The sequence below is a fragment of the Suncus etruscus genome, chromosome 4, assembly GCF_024139225.1.
Source record: "Suncus etruscus isolate mSunEtr1 chromosome 4, mSunEtr1.pri.cur, whole genome shotgun sequence".
Taxonomy (NCBI): Eukaryota; Metazoa; Chordata; class Mammalia; order Eulipotyphla; family Soricidae; genus Suncus; species Suncus etruscus.
In genome coordinates this window covers 17,189,753-17,205,101 of record NC_064851.1, presented here as the reverse complement: position 1 = coordinate 17,205,101, position 15,349 = coordinate 17,189,753, and the positions used below count along the sequence as shown (strand labels likewise).

Sequence of the window (15,349 nt, the reverse complement as noted above, 5' to 3'; positions counted from 1 at the left end):
TCTCCGGGCCCTAGTGTAGTTATTTCAATGAGGACTTTTAATTAAAAATTTAGTTCTTCGCCGCAATGAATATTTCAATTTCTCAATAACCACATGTGGCTATTACATGTGTATAGTGAATAGTGTAGATACGAACATTTTCATCATCACAACATTTTACTAGACAAAACTGCCTCACTAGATCATGTCATATGGAGAAAAGAAATCCCCTAAGACATTGGTGGTAGGAATGTTGCACTGGTAAAGGGATGTGTTCTTTTTGTGACTGAAATCCAACTATAGTCATATTTGTAATCATGATATTTAAATAAAGATATTATTAAAAGAGGGGCCAGAGAGATAGCATGGAAGTAAAGTGTTTGCCTTGCATGCAGAAGGTCAGTAGCTCGAATCCCAGCATCCCATATGGACCCCCGAGCCTGCCAGGAGTGATTTCTGAGCGTAGAGCCAGGAGTAACCCCTGAGTGCTGCCGGTGTGACCCAAAAATCAAAAAAAAAAAAAAGATGAAAAGGAAGAGGAGAGGAGAGGAGAGGAGAGGGGAGGGGAGGGGAGGGGAGGGGAGGGGAGGGGAGGGGAGGGGAGGGGAGGGGAGGGGAGGGGAGGGGAGGGGAGGGGAGGGGAGGGGAGAGGAGAGGAGAGGAGAGGAGAGGAGAGGAGAGGAGAGGGGAGAGGAGAGGAGAGGAGAGGAGAGGAGAGGAGAGGAGAGGAGAGGAGGGGAGGGGAGGGGAGAGGAGAGGAGAGGAGGGGAGAGGAGAGGAGAGGAGAGGAGAGGAGAGGAGAGGAGAGGAGAGGAGAGGAGAGGAGAGGAGAGGAGAGGAGAGGAGAGGAGAGGAGAGGAGAAGAGGGGCCGGCAAAGTGGCACTAGAGGTAAGGTGTCTGCCTTGCAAGTGCTAGCCAAGGAAGGACAGCGGTTCGATCCCCCCCCCCCCCCGCGTCCCATATGGTGCCCCCAAGCCATTGGCAATTTCTGAGCGCTTAGCCAGCAGTAACCCCTGAGCATAAAATGTGTGTGGCCCCAAAAAACAAAAAAAGGGAAAAGAAAAGAAAAGAAATCCTCTAAGACAATGTCAGGATCAACAAGTTGTTCTGTCATATCATATAGCAGATTTTAGGAAAGGAGCTTTCCTGTAGAACACTTCATAGGTTAAAACTACCCAACTATGAACCTGTTCATAACTACAATGCTTAAATAAAACAATTATTTAAAAAAAAAAAAAAAAAAAGCAGCTTTGGGAACTGGGGTCAGAGAGATAAAACAAAGTTCAGACCCGGTTCAATCCTAAACATATGGTCTCCAGAGCATTGCCAAGAGTGATCCTTGAAAACTACTAGCTGCATCTCAAAAGCCACCCACAAATCACCTCTAGGCCCCTTCCCCCTCTAAAATAAGCTTAGGGAAAAGGAAAAGACCATTAACTCAATGCTGAAAATAACTGAAACTAAATAAGGACCAGAGTAAATAGATACTATTATTTATAACACCTCAATATTAGTATTGAGTATTTTTTATCCATTGTCACAGGTAATTTTTTTTTACTTCATAGGTAACTCAAGGTCAGCTTTATCATAAAGCTGAAATTTCTAGCTATGCCAACTTCCCAGCTTTATTTTCTTAAATAACTCAGCTACAAGCCTGTAGCACCTTGTGATGAAATCATCCATCCCTTATTTACACTAAGCTCCAAAAAAAATCCAAGAGCTCTTGTCAAAAAAAACTGTATATGCTTGATCTGATTCTTTATTAATATCCACTAAACTCTGGTGTATCATAGCTAGCCTGAGAAGCAAGCCACAAGTCTTCATTTCATTTTCCAAATCTAAACAACTTCCTAGAGCTATACAAATATATTTCAAAGAATGAACTAGAACTTCAAATGTAATAACTTGAGTACAGGATCTTTAAAACATATTAGAAAAAAAAATCATCATAAGCCAGCTGTGGCTTACTTATTATTTATACTAATCCAAAAAAGAACCAAACTACAACAGGAAAACATATTGTTTAAATGCTTGCTAGCACTTAATGCATTCCTAGATGGCCAATATTGTTAAATTTTATAAAACTTATTATTTGAGGGGCCAGAGAGATAATACAATAGCCAAAGGTGCTTGCCTTGAATGCAGCTGATCAAGTTACATCTCTGGCAATGCATAAAGTCCCCTCCAAACACATACAGGCATGATCCCTAAGTGAAGAGCCATGAATAAGCTCTGAGCTGTCAGGTGTGGCACCCAAACCAAAACCAAATTTATTACTTACTGATGGTAAATTCAAATGATCTGCTATGCCATATTTTTCATCTCTTGGGAATACTGTTAACAAAAACATTAGCTAAATAAATTTTGTCCTTAAGAAGACTTTATTTCTTGGGTTTTGGGGCAAAACCAAGCCTAGTAAGGCTCAATGTTTACTCCTTACTCTGGAGTACCATATGTAGACTCAGTACCATATATGGTATTGAGGATCAAATTAAAGTTAGTCACATGCAAGGCAAGTGCTTTAACCCTTATACTATATCTCTGGCACACTTTTAAATACCAATTTTCTGACCCTCTCTCCTCAGACTGTATATAACCAATATTAAATATCTTTTACAAAAACCTAGTAAAATAGAAAAATTATTTTTCCCTTTTTATTTTATTTTATTTTTAGTTGATAATATACCCAGTGGTGTTGGAGATTTCTTTCAACTCTGCTCAGGGGCTGGAGAACCAAGGTAATGCCAGGGATCGAAGTAAGGGCTTCTGCATATAATGCATGTGTTCAACCCACTAAACTATATCCAGACCCCAATAACTTTAAATCACAATGACACAAATTTCAATGACCAAACACATGAAATTAATGATACACACCAGAACCTACATTATATTAATAGTTATAATTCTGCCTATATGTTGTTATTTCAAATTCTACTTATTAGAATTTTTTGTGGAGGATGGGTTTGGGCCACAGCCAGTGACGCTCAGGGATTACTCCTAGCTATGCACTTAGAAATTGCTCCTGGCTTGGGGGACCACATGGGACGCCAGGGGATCAAACCGCAGTCCATCCTAGGTTAGCACATGCAAGGCAGATGCCCTACCGCTTGCGCTACCATTCCGGCCCCTACTTACTAGAATTCTAAAAGGGATGACATATATTTAAAATCCAAGGGTGTTTTGCTTATAAAATTGATTAGAACGTTCTTGGCCTTTGAAGAAAAATGCTGCTCTAATTTAAAGTTGATACAAAAAGAGTGAATATTGTTAATTATCTAAAAACTTTCATGTAAAAACCAAGGCAGACATAATCCTAACTGGAATATAATATCTCTGACGGAAAAGATTCAAAAAGAACCCTGAGTGATCCACACATAGGTGAAGATCTTCTAAACAAAAATAGCTCCAAGAATCATCCTGTAGACATCACTTGGTTCTGTTAAACTAAAAACGTTTTCTAAGCCTTTTTATACATTTGTTTTAATTCCAATAAATGTAACTTCTAACAAAATTAATTTTCTGGATAGTAAACTGAGTATTCGTTTCTTTTCATATGCAATTAACTCTAAATAGCTTACCTTAATATTATAATAGTGAAACTTACTGGTAATGTTCATAAAACCAGCTATTACTGAATATTTACCAGAGATATAACTGTTTTTAGGTTTTAGAAACAAGAATTGTAGAAAAATACCATCTATCAAAACATCAGTCAGAATAAATTACTTTGTGAAAAAATAAAATCAAATAGGAAAGACAATTAATCAAAGGGATAGCCACTGATGAATTACACAATAAAGGAGAAATGAGATCAGATCTGTTCTCCAATTCTTTTTTTTTTTGGTTTTTGGGCCACACCCAGCGGTGCTCAGGGGTTACTCCAGGCTGTCTGCTCAGAAATAGCTCCTGGAAGGCACAGGGGACCATATGGGACACCGGGATTTGAACCAACCACCTTTGGTCCTGGATCGGCTGCTTGCAAGGCAAACGCCACTGTGCTATCTCTCCGGGCCCTGTTCTCCAATTCTAACTAAGTACCATATGTGGTTAATTCTAACCCTTGATTTCAAAGAGGAGAGGAGGGGAAAGGAAGGGAGGGGAGAGCAGAGGACGGGAGAAGAGCAGAGGGAGAGAGACAGAGATAGCAAGCCTTAAATTTAACTCCTTTTTGTTTTTTGGGGGGAGACCACATCCAGTGGTGCTCAGGGGTGCTCCTGACTCTGTTCTCAGAAATTAGCTTTGGCAATGCTTAGGTGACCACAAGGGATGCCAGAGATCAAAGTCAAGTTGGTTGCATGCAAAGCAAGCACCTTACCCACTGTACTATCTCTCTAACCTATTCAACTTTTTTTTTTTTTGGGTCACACCCGGCAGCGCTCAGGGGTTCCTCCTGGCTCTATGCTCAAAAAATCACTCCTGGCAGGCTCGGGGGACCATATGGGATACCGGGATTCGAACCATCTACCTTCTGCACACAAGGCAAATGCCTTACCTCCATGCTATCTTTCCGGCCCCCCTTTTTTTTTTAATTTTTAGAAGGGTTTATTTGGAGAGTTTTGGGCCACACATATGCACAAAGCTTAATTCTGATTTGGCAGGATCACTGGGGAATGTTGGGGGACCATATGGGGTGCTAGGGATCAAATCCATGTCAGTAGTATACAAAGCAAATGCCCTTCCTGCAATACTTCCTCTTTGGCTCCTTCAATTTAATTTTTAGACCAAAGTACAACACACCAAAATTAAACCAAGGCAAAGATGTCTTAAAATTCATTCATATAGGGGCCGGAGAGATAGCATGGAGGTAAGGCGTTTGCCTTTCATGCAGAAGGTCTTTGGTTCGAATCCTGGCATCCCATATGGTCCCCTGAGCCTGCAAGGAGCGATTTCTGAGTATAGAGCTAGGAGTAACACCTAAGCACTGCCGGTGTGAGCCAAAAATCCAAAAAAAAAAAAAAAAAAAAAATTCATTCATATAAACTTCTCAGTGCTTGTTTTTCTCTGTTCTGCTTTCATTACACAAGTATCTAGGTTGTCTATCTCTGTGAGCATCTTTTTTTTCCATCAATGTCTTAGGTTTTAGATTTATTACTACTCTACTTTAGATTTGAGAAAATTCTCTTAAAGACATCAAGTGGGAAATCTATTGTCTACATTTGGGAGTGAATGAAAGTGTTTGTGAGTATATTCACTTTTTCATTGTCACTGGGGAAATTCTACTTGTGTTCATAGGTGAAATAAACTGTTAAATAAACTACAATTTACAGTTTTTCTTAACTGCAACCACATTTGAAATACCAATATCCTTTACACAGAAAAATAAAAACACTGAGGCTTACTCTTCCAGACAATTTACTCTATTCCACATCATAACACTCCTTCAGTTTACTCCTGCTCAGCAACGCCACTACTTCAGTCCTTCTTCCTTTATTCTTCTCTTTCTTTTTTTCTCTTTTTTTTTTTTTTTTGTTTGTTTTTGGGTCACACTCAGCAGCCCTCAGGAGTTACTACTGGCTCTACACTCAGAAATCACTCCTGGCAGGCTCGGGGACAATATGGGATGCTGGGATTTGAACCACCGTCGCCCTGCATGCAAGGCAAACACCCTACACCTCAATGCTGTCTCTCCGGCCCCACCTTTATTCTTTTCTAAGACAACTCTTTAACCACTAATTCTCTATGGAATAATGAAAGAAATTTAACTAGCATTTATAAAAGGTAGATTCAAGAATAAAAATCAGTCAGCTCCCTGAAGTTTTGAATCCAACAAAAAAAAAAATCAAGGATTTATGATATTCTTCAAGAATCCATCATCAAGAATGAGGGTTCAAAAACCTAAGTTTCAACTAATGAATATATAATAAACACAATACACATGTAATATTAGCAGATGTCTTAATTTCACATGTATAGTAACTGAGTAGGTCCTGTGACCTCCATGGGACCCCCTGAGGAAAACAGGGGTAGTTCCCCATGTCACCTGAATACTTTATTTAGGGGAAGGTCACACCCAGCAGCACTCAGGGGTTACTCCTGGTTCTATGCTCAGAAATCGCTCCTGGCAGGCTCGGGGGACCATATGGGATGGCCGGGATTCGAACCACCGACCTTCTGCGTGCGAGGCAAACGTCTCACCTCCATGCTATCTCTCCGGCCCCACCTGAATACGTTTTTTTTTCCCTTCGGTTTTGGGCCACACCCAGCAGTGCTCAGGGGTTACTCCTGGCTGTCTGCTCAGAAATAGCTCCTGGCAGGCACGGGGGACCATATGGGACACCGGAATTCGAACCAACCACCTTTGGCCCTGGATCGGCTGCTTGCAAGGCAAACGCCGCTGTGCTATCTCTCCGGGCCCCTGAATACTTTTTAACCCAAGAGATTATCTTTTGTAGTAATTTTGCATCCTAGATTATTATTATGTGCCACTACACTTATTATTCTATTTGCACTGTTTACCTTTCACATTAGTCTTGAAATAGGTATCAATATTGTCCTACTTCACATGTAAGGAAAGAGGTTGGGGGGTTGGAGCAAATGCACAGCAATAGAGTGCATCACGGCCAACCTGGGACAAACCTGGGTTCAATCCCCAGCAGCCCATACAATCCCTTAGGCCTGTCAGGAGCGATTTCTGAGAGCAGAGCCAGGAGTAACCCCTGAGCACCAACAGGTGTGGTACAAAAACCAAAAAAGAAAGAAAACAGGTTGGTAACAAACAACTTACCTAGGAACACTGAGTTAATAAGCAAGAGACAAAAAACTAGGTCAAGCTAACATTAAAGTCCAAGCTGAAACACCAAAGTCTAAGATCTTAAAGTACTTTGCTATCTCTTAAGATTGAAAAAAATAGCCATTTTAGGGTCAAAGTAATAGCATAACCTTGAATGTGGCTGACGGGTTTGATTCCTGGCATATCATTGGTTCCCTGAGTCTGCCAGGACTCTCCCTGAACACCACTGGGTATCCTCCCCCCGCAAAAAAAAAAAAAGAACCGTTTTACTTTTTTTTTTTTTTTTTCAGGCCACATCTGTTTGATGCTCAGGGGTTACTCCTGGCTAAGCGCTCAGAAATTGCCTCTGGCTTGGGGGGACCATATGGGACGCCTAGGATCGAACCTCGGTCCTTCCTTGGCTAGTGCTTGCAAGGCAGACACCTTACCTCTAGCACCATCTCGCTGCCCCCCCCTGTTTTACTTTTTTATGAAGATAAAGCAACTGCTTAATACTTTATGGATAGATCTTGAGGTTTCCTAAAAAGTTACTTATTTTTTGGTGTGGGAGTAGGAGGAATCCACACCTGGCAGTGCTCAGGGGTTACTTCTGGCTCTATGTTCAGAAATCACTCCTGGCAGGCTCGGGGGACCATATGGGATGCCAGGATTTGAACCACCATCCTTCCTTCTGCATGCAAGACAAACACCTTACCTCCATGCTATCTCTCCGGCCCCACAAAGTTACTTTAATACCTCAGAATGTACTTAATTTTTACTTAGGCCTTTAAATTGGAAAGATTTTGAGAAATAGGTCCACTCTTGGACCATGAAAATATTCAATTAACAATACCCTGTTTCCTGGGGTCGGAGAGATAGCACAGCGGTGCTTGCCTTGCAAGCAGCCGATCCAGGACCTAAGGTGGTTGGTTCAAAACCCGGCATCCCACATGGTCCCCTGTGCCTGCCAGGAGCTATTTCTGAGCAGATAGCCAGGAGTAACCCCTGAGCATAGCCGGGTGTGGCCCAAAAAAACAAAAAAAACAAAACAATATCCTATTTCCCAATAGTAAGAGTTATTCTAAACAGTATCAAATTGCTTTAAAAAATAACATTTCCGGCCCGGAGAGATAGCACAGCGGTGTTTGCCTTGCAAGCAGCCGATCCAGGACCAAAGGTGGTTGGTTCGAATCCCGGTGTCCCATATGGTCCCCCGTGCCTGCCAGGAGCTATTTCTGAGCAGACAGCCAGGAGTAACCCCTAAGCAATGCCGGGTGTGGCCCAAAAACAAAAAAAAAAAAAAAACAAAAAAAAAAACCATTTCCCCCATTTTACTAAACTATAATATTAAAAACAGTTACCATGTATTCAATGCTTTCTCTGTCAAACAATGTATAGGTACAATCTCCAATACAGAGTATTTATTTCTAGTTACACATGAGGCAACAGACTCAGAAGATGACCTGCTTTGCTCAGCTCTTTATACAGTAATGCTGTGTAATATGAACTTTAATTCATTGTCTCTTGGATCCTAATGCCTATGCTCCATTATAGCAAGAAAAAATATTCCAGGACAGTTTATAAAAAGTTATTTTGGAACAAACACTGCCTTTTTCTTTCTCCTAAACTAATGCTCTAATTTTATAGTCCTGCTAAATAAATTAGCTATAATAGACATTTAAAAAATTTAACTTATGTAACTACCTCATTTCAAAAGTTTAATAAGCTAAAAATATTAAAATTAAATAAGATTTTTATCTTCTATATGTTCTAAGAATTAAAGATCATTTTGTGCAGCAAATAAGTATGCATTGTTATTAATCAAACTATTAAGTCTATATTAGTAACTGAGATTAACTTCTCTTAGAGATACTATATTTTATACACATCAAAGTAAGTTAAATCAGAATGCTAAGAGAACACCCTTAGAATGTTGCCTGTTCCATTCAATTAAACTCAACAAAAATACCCATAAAATCTTTGAGGATTTAACATAATAAAATATTTTCAAGTTTCTCTAAATTCAGAGAGCTTTTTGGAAAGGGAAGAAAAACTAGTACTTATTCATTGTGCTATTAGCATACGAAGGGATTTACATGCAAATGAGCTTGTAATAGCAATTAATAATGGACAAAAAGTACTGAGTTAAATCGGACTTAGCTCCTCTTGGAGAGAGTAGGTTGAGCACTTCCATGGAGTGGCAGCATTCTAAGAGTTGGCAGCTTCTAAAGCCCCACCTATTAGTTAAGGATGATAGTGAAGGGGCAAGGGTACAGTACCTGGTGATGGGCAGGTCGAGGGCCCGCTGCAAACTGAGAAAAGGAGGGAAAACAAAACACAAAAGGAAAGGCACAAAGAGTCAGAAACACCACAAAAACCACAATGTCACACAATATGCCAAAAGAAAATAAAATCCCACAAGAAAAAAAAAACACAAACAGTCAAAGCTTTGCTGCAGGACAGTGACAGACAGGTACTAAGATTCAACAGGTTAACACCACTACCAAGAACAGTTTGCCATTTATCAGCTGGGAGACAAACAGCTAAGCTGTTAGGTATGTAAAGGTGTTTCACTCATAAGGCTATATCTTAAGGACCCTAAAATAAAGCGAAAGAAAATTTGAAACACTATGTGATTATATTAAGACAAACATGAAAAGTGAAATATATGTTGATGCAATTTATATAGCTAAAGGGTATGAAAAAATGCTTTTATATCACAAGAAAAAACAAAAGAGGAAAATTATGTCAAACAGGAAATAAGGAATGTATCGACTAATTTCAAGCATGTTTATCTGGGACATCTAACATCTCATACATGAAAGTTAGTTTTAATATCTTCAGTTATTTCTTGGAGTTAAATAAAAAAATGTTACTTATTTCTTAACTATGTATTTGTTTTGAAAATACATGTTTTAATGCAATAAACTAGTAATGTTTTAATACCAAGCATGTCAGAACAGCTATCAAAAAACATCATTCTCTAAGATAAGTGATATTATTACATTATTATAAAGTTAAGAAGAAAGAGTGAAAGTCCAATCTCATCACTATACACAAGAGCACAACACTACATATGTACCTAATACTATGTGATATTGAGATTAAAGCAATAGAAGACAAGACTTCAGCAAAAACACAGTACTTGAAAGCAAATAATGTAATCATATTACTACAACTTTTCCTAACTTACAGTAGAATAAAGTTTTTTCATGTCCATAAATGCTTTAACTAGTAAGTCTCTAAAATACTTTTTCATCAAAGTAAAACTGGGCTTCCAGTGTGATTTTTCTATAAAGAATTAAAAAATAAATAAAACTTGAACTCCTAATGTCATATGTTGGCTACTAAAACATTACTATTGGAATGCTAACCACCCTTTTTAGTAGTAAAGAGAAAATAAATATAAAACAGATTTGAATGCAAACTATACAAGGTCTTTGTAATCTATTTGGAAATATGCAACCTTATTTGTTTTATTTTCTATAGTGTTTTCTTTATGTCAACAAACACTAGAGGTGAATCAGACACAAGAGCAACTTAAATACTGTACTCAGCATTTAAATTATATGCAATTATTTCTGCAATATATTTGAAATTATTTCCCCAATTGTCATTATTTTCTAAAAACTTATTTTTCAATAAACTGCAATAGGCCACATGCAACAATGTAGGAGATGGCTGAAAAAGCACTATTAATAACTGACCTGAGAAACTAAAACTTAATGTTCAAGCAATAAAAAGTGCTTAAAACATCTGGCAATATCCAGTGTAACTTAATGAGTTCTCACTAACCTATCTGATTAGCCATATTTACTAACCATAGTGAAACAGTTGTTTAGAATGATGATAATGGCAGCTGTAGTTCCTGCATAAAATGTTCTCTCCAAAGAAATTGAGGTAATATATTTTCAGTTTTCCAATTATGAAAAGAAAACATCATACATCAAGTTTCAAGAATAGACAATACCACCTATGTGGTATGAAAGTAGGGGTTGGAAGTGAGATGTTTCTTCATGACACTTTTGAAGAAAATGGTAGAAAAGGGCCATGTTAAAAATTAACCTGAGTATAGCAGCACCTGTCTTATCACTGTTCCACAGAAAGGTCCCATTTCTAAGGCTCTAAAATAAAAGTTTGAACTTTATTTTTGGAATTTTTCCAGTCAAAAGAGAACTAACTATGAGCAAAAAATGTACCTTAAAAACAATGCACATATTAAAAAACAACACAATTTAAGTTAGTGAGAAAGTACCCTAGTCTATTTTGCACTAGTCACCATTGGCTATTGAGTTTTTTATTTGGAATGACAATAGTCTTAATCCTATGGGTAACTGTAAGCAACAGAACAAACTGTAGTCGCTGCTGGCTCATATGAAAAATAGGAAACATCTGCTTTTTCTCTTTTTTTTTTTCTTAATAGAATTCTTTAAGATGGTGAGGACTGTAAATATAAAGAAAAACAGCCTTCTCTGAACTTGGATTCAATGCTAATGCCACTCATCCACCCACCCACTCAGTCTTTGTGCAGTTTGGTTAACTGGGCAGAATCAATATAACATTGATGCAACTCTGGCACCACAAAATACAAAAAATAATCATGACTACAGGTTACAGAAAAAGCCAACCTGTCCCCCTTTCCCAATTAACCATTTAATAGCTTGCTATCTTTGGAGATCACTTTAAAATAAACTCTTGCTTAAAGAGTTCCAGTATAATCAGAAAATTGGAACAAGACTGTCAAATATTTTAATATAAAAATTTTAACTATGAATTTAAAATACTGTTAATTTAAAATCTGAATTTAAATAACAAATAGAAATATAGGCAGAAAGACAATCTGAAGAAGGAAGGGGGCCACTTGAAGCCAGTTGGATTGCAAAGGCAGCTGTCCAGGGAAGAACAGAAAAGCCTAAACTGTGCAATTGCCAATGGCCCATTAATGCAGAAATAGAATGGAGTAAGCTTTAGCTGCTCTACAAAGCCAGGTACAGGTTTCCTTCCTCAGGGCAACAGCTTACCTCTCCTCACCAGTTGAGATAGCTGTGGGATGGATGAAACTAGACTATGGAAACTTGGGGATGTGAAAAAGAAAATGCATTCCTGCCAAATTTCATATCCCAACTTCACCCTCCCAGCACCAACACAAATGAAATAAAGAAAATTGGACCCAAAACAACAAGCAAGAGTAGTCTTGTATCTGCTAATCTTGCACTTGTTTTGGGATATGTAATGGAATGTTATATGTGTGTGTGTTTGGTTTTTTTTTTTTTTTTTTTTTTTTTAGTAATGGGGGTGGTGGTAATGGTTGCTAGCAGAGTGAATGGCAAAAATTGCATAAAGATGCATCTGAAGAGTTTATGACCACAGAAAAAATGGCTGACAACTAGAGACAATTTCCCCTTTGATATTTAATTATATCATGGAAAAGGGGGAAAAAGAAGCCTTGAAATAATTTATCCTTTAAAACCAAATTTACATAAAATGGATGTCCCTCTTCAAGTTTAAAATAAAGAAAAATCTAAAGCCCAAATCATTCCTGTCTATTTCCCAATAGAAGAGCCACCCAATTTGTTACGCTTTCCCCCATGATGCCTGGCAGAAACTGCCATGCTAGGTGAGTATTCTAAAGAGGAAGCAATCAATGCAATTCTGTTCATCAGCCAATAAATGGATGTGGTCAAAAATAGCAAGTGCCAGAGGCACCACTGCCTGCAAAAAGTACAGTTTGTTATATTGCTTACAATGCAGTATTTTATCCAGCCTCTTCCAGCCAAGGACCTGTAAACGGGAGTCTGTTCCAAAACCTTCCTCCTCTTCCAGTTGTCTGTGCAATGTATTGGCACTGTTCTGCTGGGCTGTCAAAAAAACTGGTTTAGAGATGCAGCTCTTCAGTCAGGTTTTGCGCCCGTTCTAACCATGTAAATTTTAAATTTTAAAAAAATAATTATAAAGGGGGATGGGGAAAAAGAGGTCCAAAGAATTCTTTTCAACAAGAGCTTACCATAATGTTCCATGTTTAATGATTAGAACCAGGGCCTAGCTAAATTAATCAGAAGAGATCTCAGGCCCACTCCAAGTAGTCAAGTGTCCACATCCCCAAAACACTCAGAATAAAACTTGCATCAGACATCTTGTTGACCATTTCAGCAAAAAAAGAGACAAGCAAACAGGCAACTGGGACCAAAGTCCCACCTCTTTAGAATGGTTCCTCGACCCCCTGGGGAGAACCAGGATCTAAGAACAGGTATTGGAGAAGAGGGCAATAGGGAAAAGGAAGGTAGGAAGAGGGTAAGAAAGAGATTACTTATTGGTGCACTTCATGCCCTCCTAGCTTTTGAACAATTATTTCATACATTTCACCATTTCTAAATCATGCATATAATCAAATGAATAGGAGCTAATGCAATGATATACTTCTTTACTGCAGGCAAAAAAGCAAGGATGGAGAATCAAAAGAAAGAAGACCCCTGTTTCCTAAGGAAAACACAGAGCTGAGGTACAAGTAGGGATGAGAAATAGAATATGAGATGTTAAAGAAGCACCTTATAGCCAAAGCTAATCATGCAGGGCAGGAAACGATGTTCTAAGGGATAAACAGCTGAAGCCACTGAGCACTTTCATGAAACAGAAGGATGAACCTGAATAAATTCACCATCTTAGCAGTACTTATTACAGTCCATATAAAGGATGAGCAAAGAGAATGAGAGCATGTATATGTATTTGACTACTTATCATCTGAAGAAATAAATACACCATTTTTTATACCATGCATATATATACATATATATATATATATATATATATATATACAATTGTCAGTGGTGAGAATTGTTTTAGTGACACAGATTTATATCTTCACACATCACTGGAATGTGAGTTTAAATAATTAAACTTACTTTAAGAATTAGTCATTTCATACCCTTCTGATTTTTGAACATTACAACAGATAAAAGTAAAAATTAAGTGAACTTGAATGCAACCAGAATCTTAAAAATATGTCTTAAAAAATCTTAAAAAATTAAAAAATAAAATAATAAAACTCTTCATTTCTTCTTTTACTTAAAAATTTTATATTAGTCTTATAGGAAAAGTTGGAAAGTGCAATACTAACCAATATTAAATGAAAACAATAATGATCTTTGGAAAAAAGTCCAAAGTAGATTCAAAATATTGGCCAAAGAAATCCAACCTACTATATACTGAACATAGTTGAAGAATATTATCTAAGACAAGCTTCTGCTTACTTACCGGAGAACGGGTTTGAGGTTGTGAATTCATTGTCTGAGGGGCTTGAGGATATACCAACGTGGTTGGACCTGCATTCTGTCCAGAGGGATAAGGGGTCTGTCAAAGAATGGTAAGAACAATATCACAGTTAAATAAAATGGTATGGTAATTCAAATTAGTAGTGTTTTTCTTTAAAAGTAGATAAATATGGGCCTGGAGATATAGCACAGCAGCGTTTGCCTTGCAAGCAGCCGATCCAGGACCAAAGGTGGTTGGTTCGAATCCCGGTGTCCCATATGGTCCCCCGTGCCTGCCAGGAGCTATTTCTGAGCAGACAGCCAGGAGTAACCCCTGAGTATCGCCGGGTGTGGCCCAAAAACCAAAAAAAAAAAAAAAAAAAAGTAGGTAAATATTAATTTGATTTCCAATTTTTATCTTTATTATCATATTCAGTGATTCAGAACACAATGAAGCTTTAATTTTTTTAAGAGTCTCTGTAAAAACCTTGATAAGGATACAATTGCAATTAAATATCTAGGTGTGACTTATCAATACCAGGAATACAAAGAAAAATCAATGCAAATTCATCTATTTCTGAAATGGACCACTCAAGCCAGAAACAAAATCAACATGGATCAGGAAACCAGATAGGATTGTGGTTTGCTTCTCAAAGCAAAAATAGGCACTGACAGAGTCAATTAACTCTGTCAGTCATCACAGTCACAATTAACTGTTCACTCATCAGTCTAAGCCATTACAGAGCCTATTGTTGTGCTTCTCTTCTACTGCTTACAGTGTGAGCCATGAGCATCTATAGTCAACAAAATATTTAGATAAAAGCCTAGAAAAACTAGTAATATATGCTAACATACCATAGGTTTTCAGAGAATAACAATTGTTTTTCACTATTGATCTGTTAAAGGCTACTAAGTAAAATACCAGGTGCTAGTGATTTTAGAATATGAAAACACAACGTATTTAAAATGAATACTAACAAGAGCAATACATATAGAATCCTAACAAGTGACACTATTTTTAAATCTGGACAAGCAATTTGAACCAGAAATGTAAAAAGGTGTAATACATCTATCAGTTGCTAAGACTAAATTTTGGTGAAATAATTTTCTGCACAAACACCATTGTTTTCTTTTTAGTATCTTTATTTAAGCACCATGATTACAAACTTTTGTAGTTGGGTTTTAGTTATTAAAAAAAAAAAAAGTCTCCCTTCCCCAGTGTAGCCTTCCCGTTACCAAGCCTCTCCCCTATCTCCCTCTCCCACACCCCCACCTCCACCTGTCTTCAAGATAGGCATTCTATTTCTCTTACCACCATTGTCGGGATAGTTGTCAGTGTAGTTATTTCTCAATCTGAACTCACCACTCTTTGTGGTAAGCTTCAAATCATGGGCTGGCTCTTCATCTCTA

At 37.9% G+C, this 15,349-nt stretch overlaps 1 protein-coding gene across 15 annotated transcripts in view; it reads right to left on the bottom strand.

Moving 5' to 3' along the window:
- EIF4G3 (eukaryotic translation initiation factor 4 gamma 3) overlaps positions 1–15,349 on the bottom strand; it is a 311,452-nt gene that overhangs the window by 184,197 nt on the left and 111,906 nt on the right. For 9 of the 15 annotated variants that reach the window (XM_049771938.1, XM_049771940.1, XM_049771941.1 and 6 more), the window contains 3 exons: positions 13,944–14,039; positions 12,437–12,550; positions 8,972–9,004 (listed from right to left, as the gene is read on the bottom strand). In XM_049771938.1, coding sequence (XP_049627895.1) covers positions 8,972–9,004; positions 12,437–12,550; positions 13,944–13,973 — 177 coding nt within the window. In that variant the 5' untranslated portion in view covers positions 13,974–14,039. The remainder of the gene's footprint in view (positions 1–8,971; positions 9,005–12,436; positions 12,551–13,943; positions 14,040–15,349) is intronic. The other 6 variants (XM_049771953.1, XM_049771952.1, XM_049771949.1 and 3 more) reach the window with 2 other exon arrangements.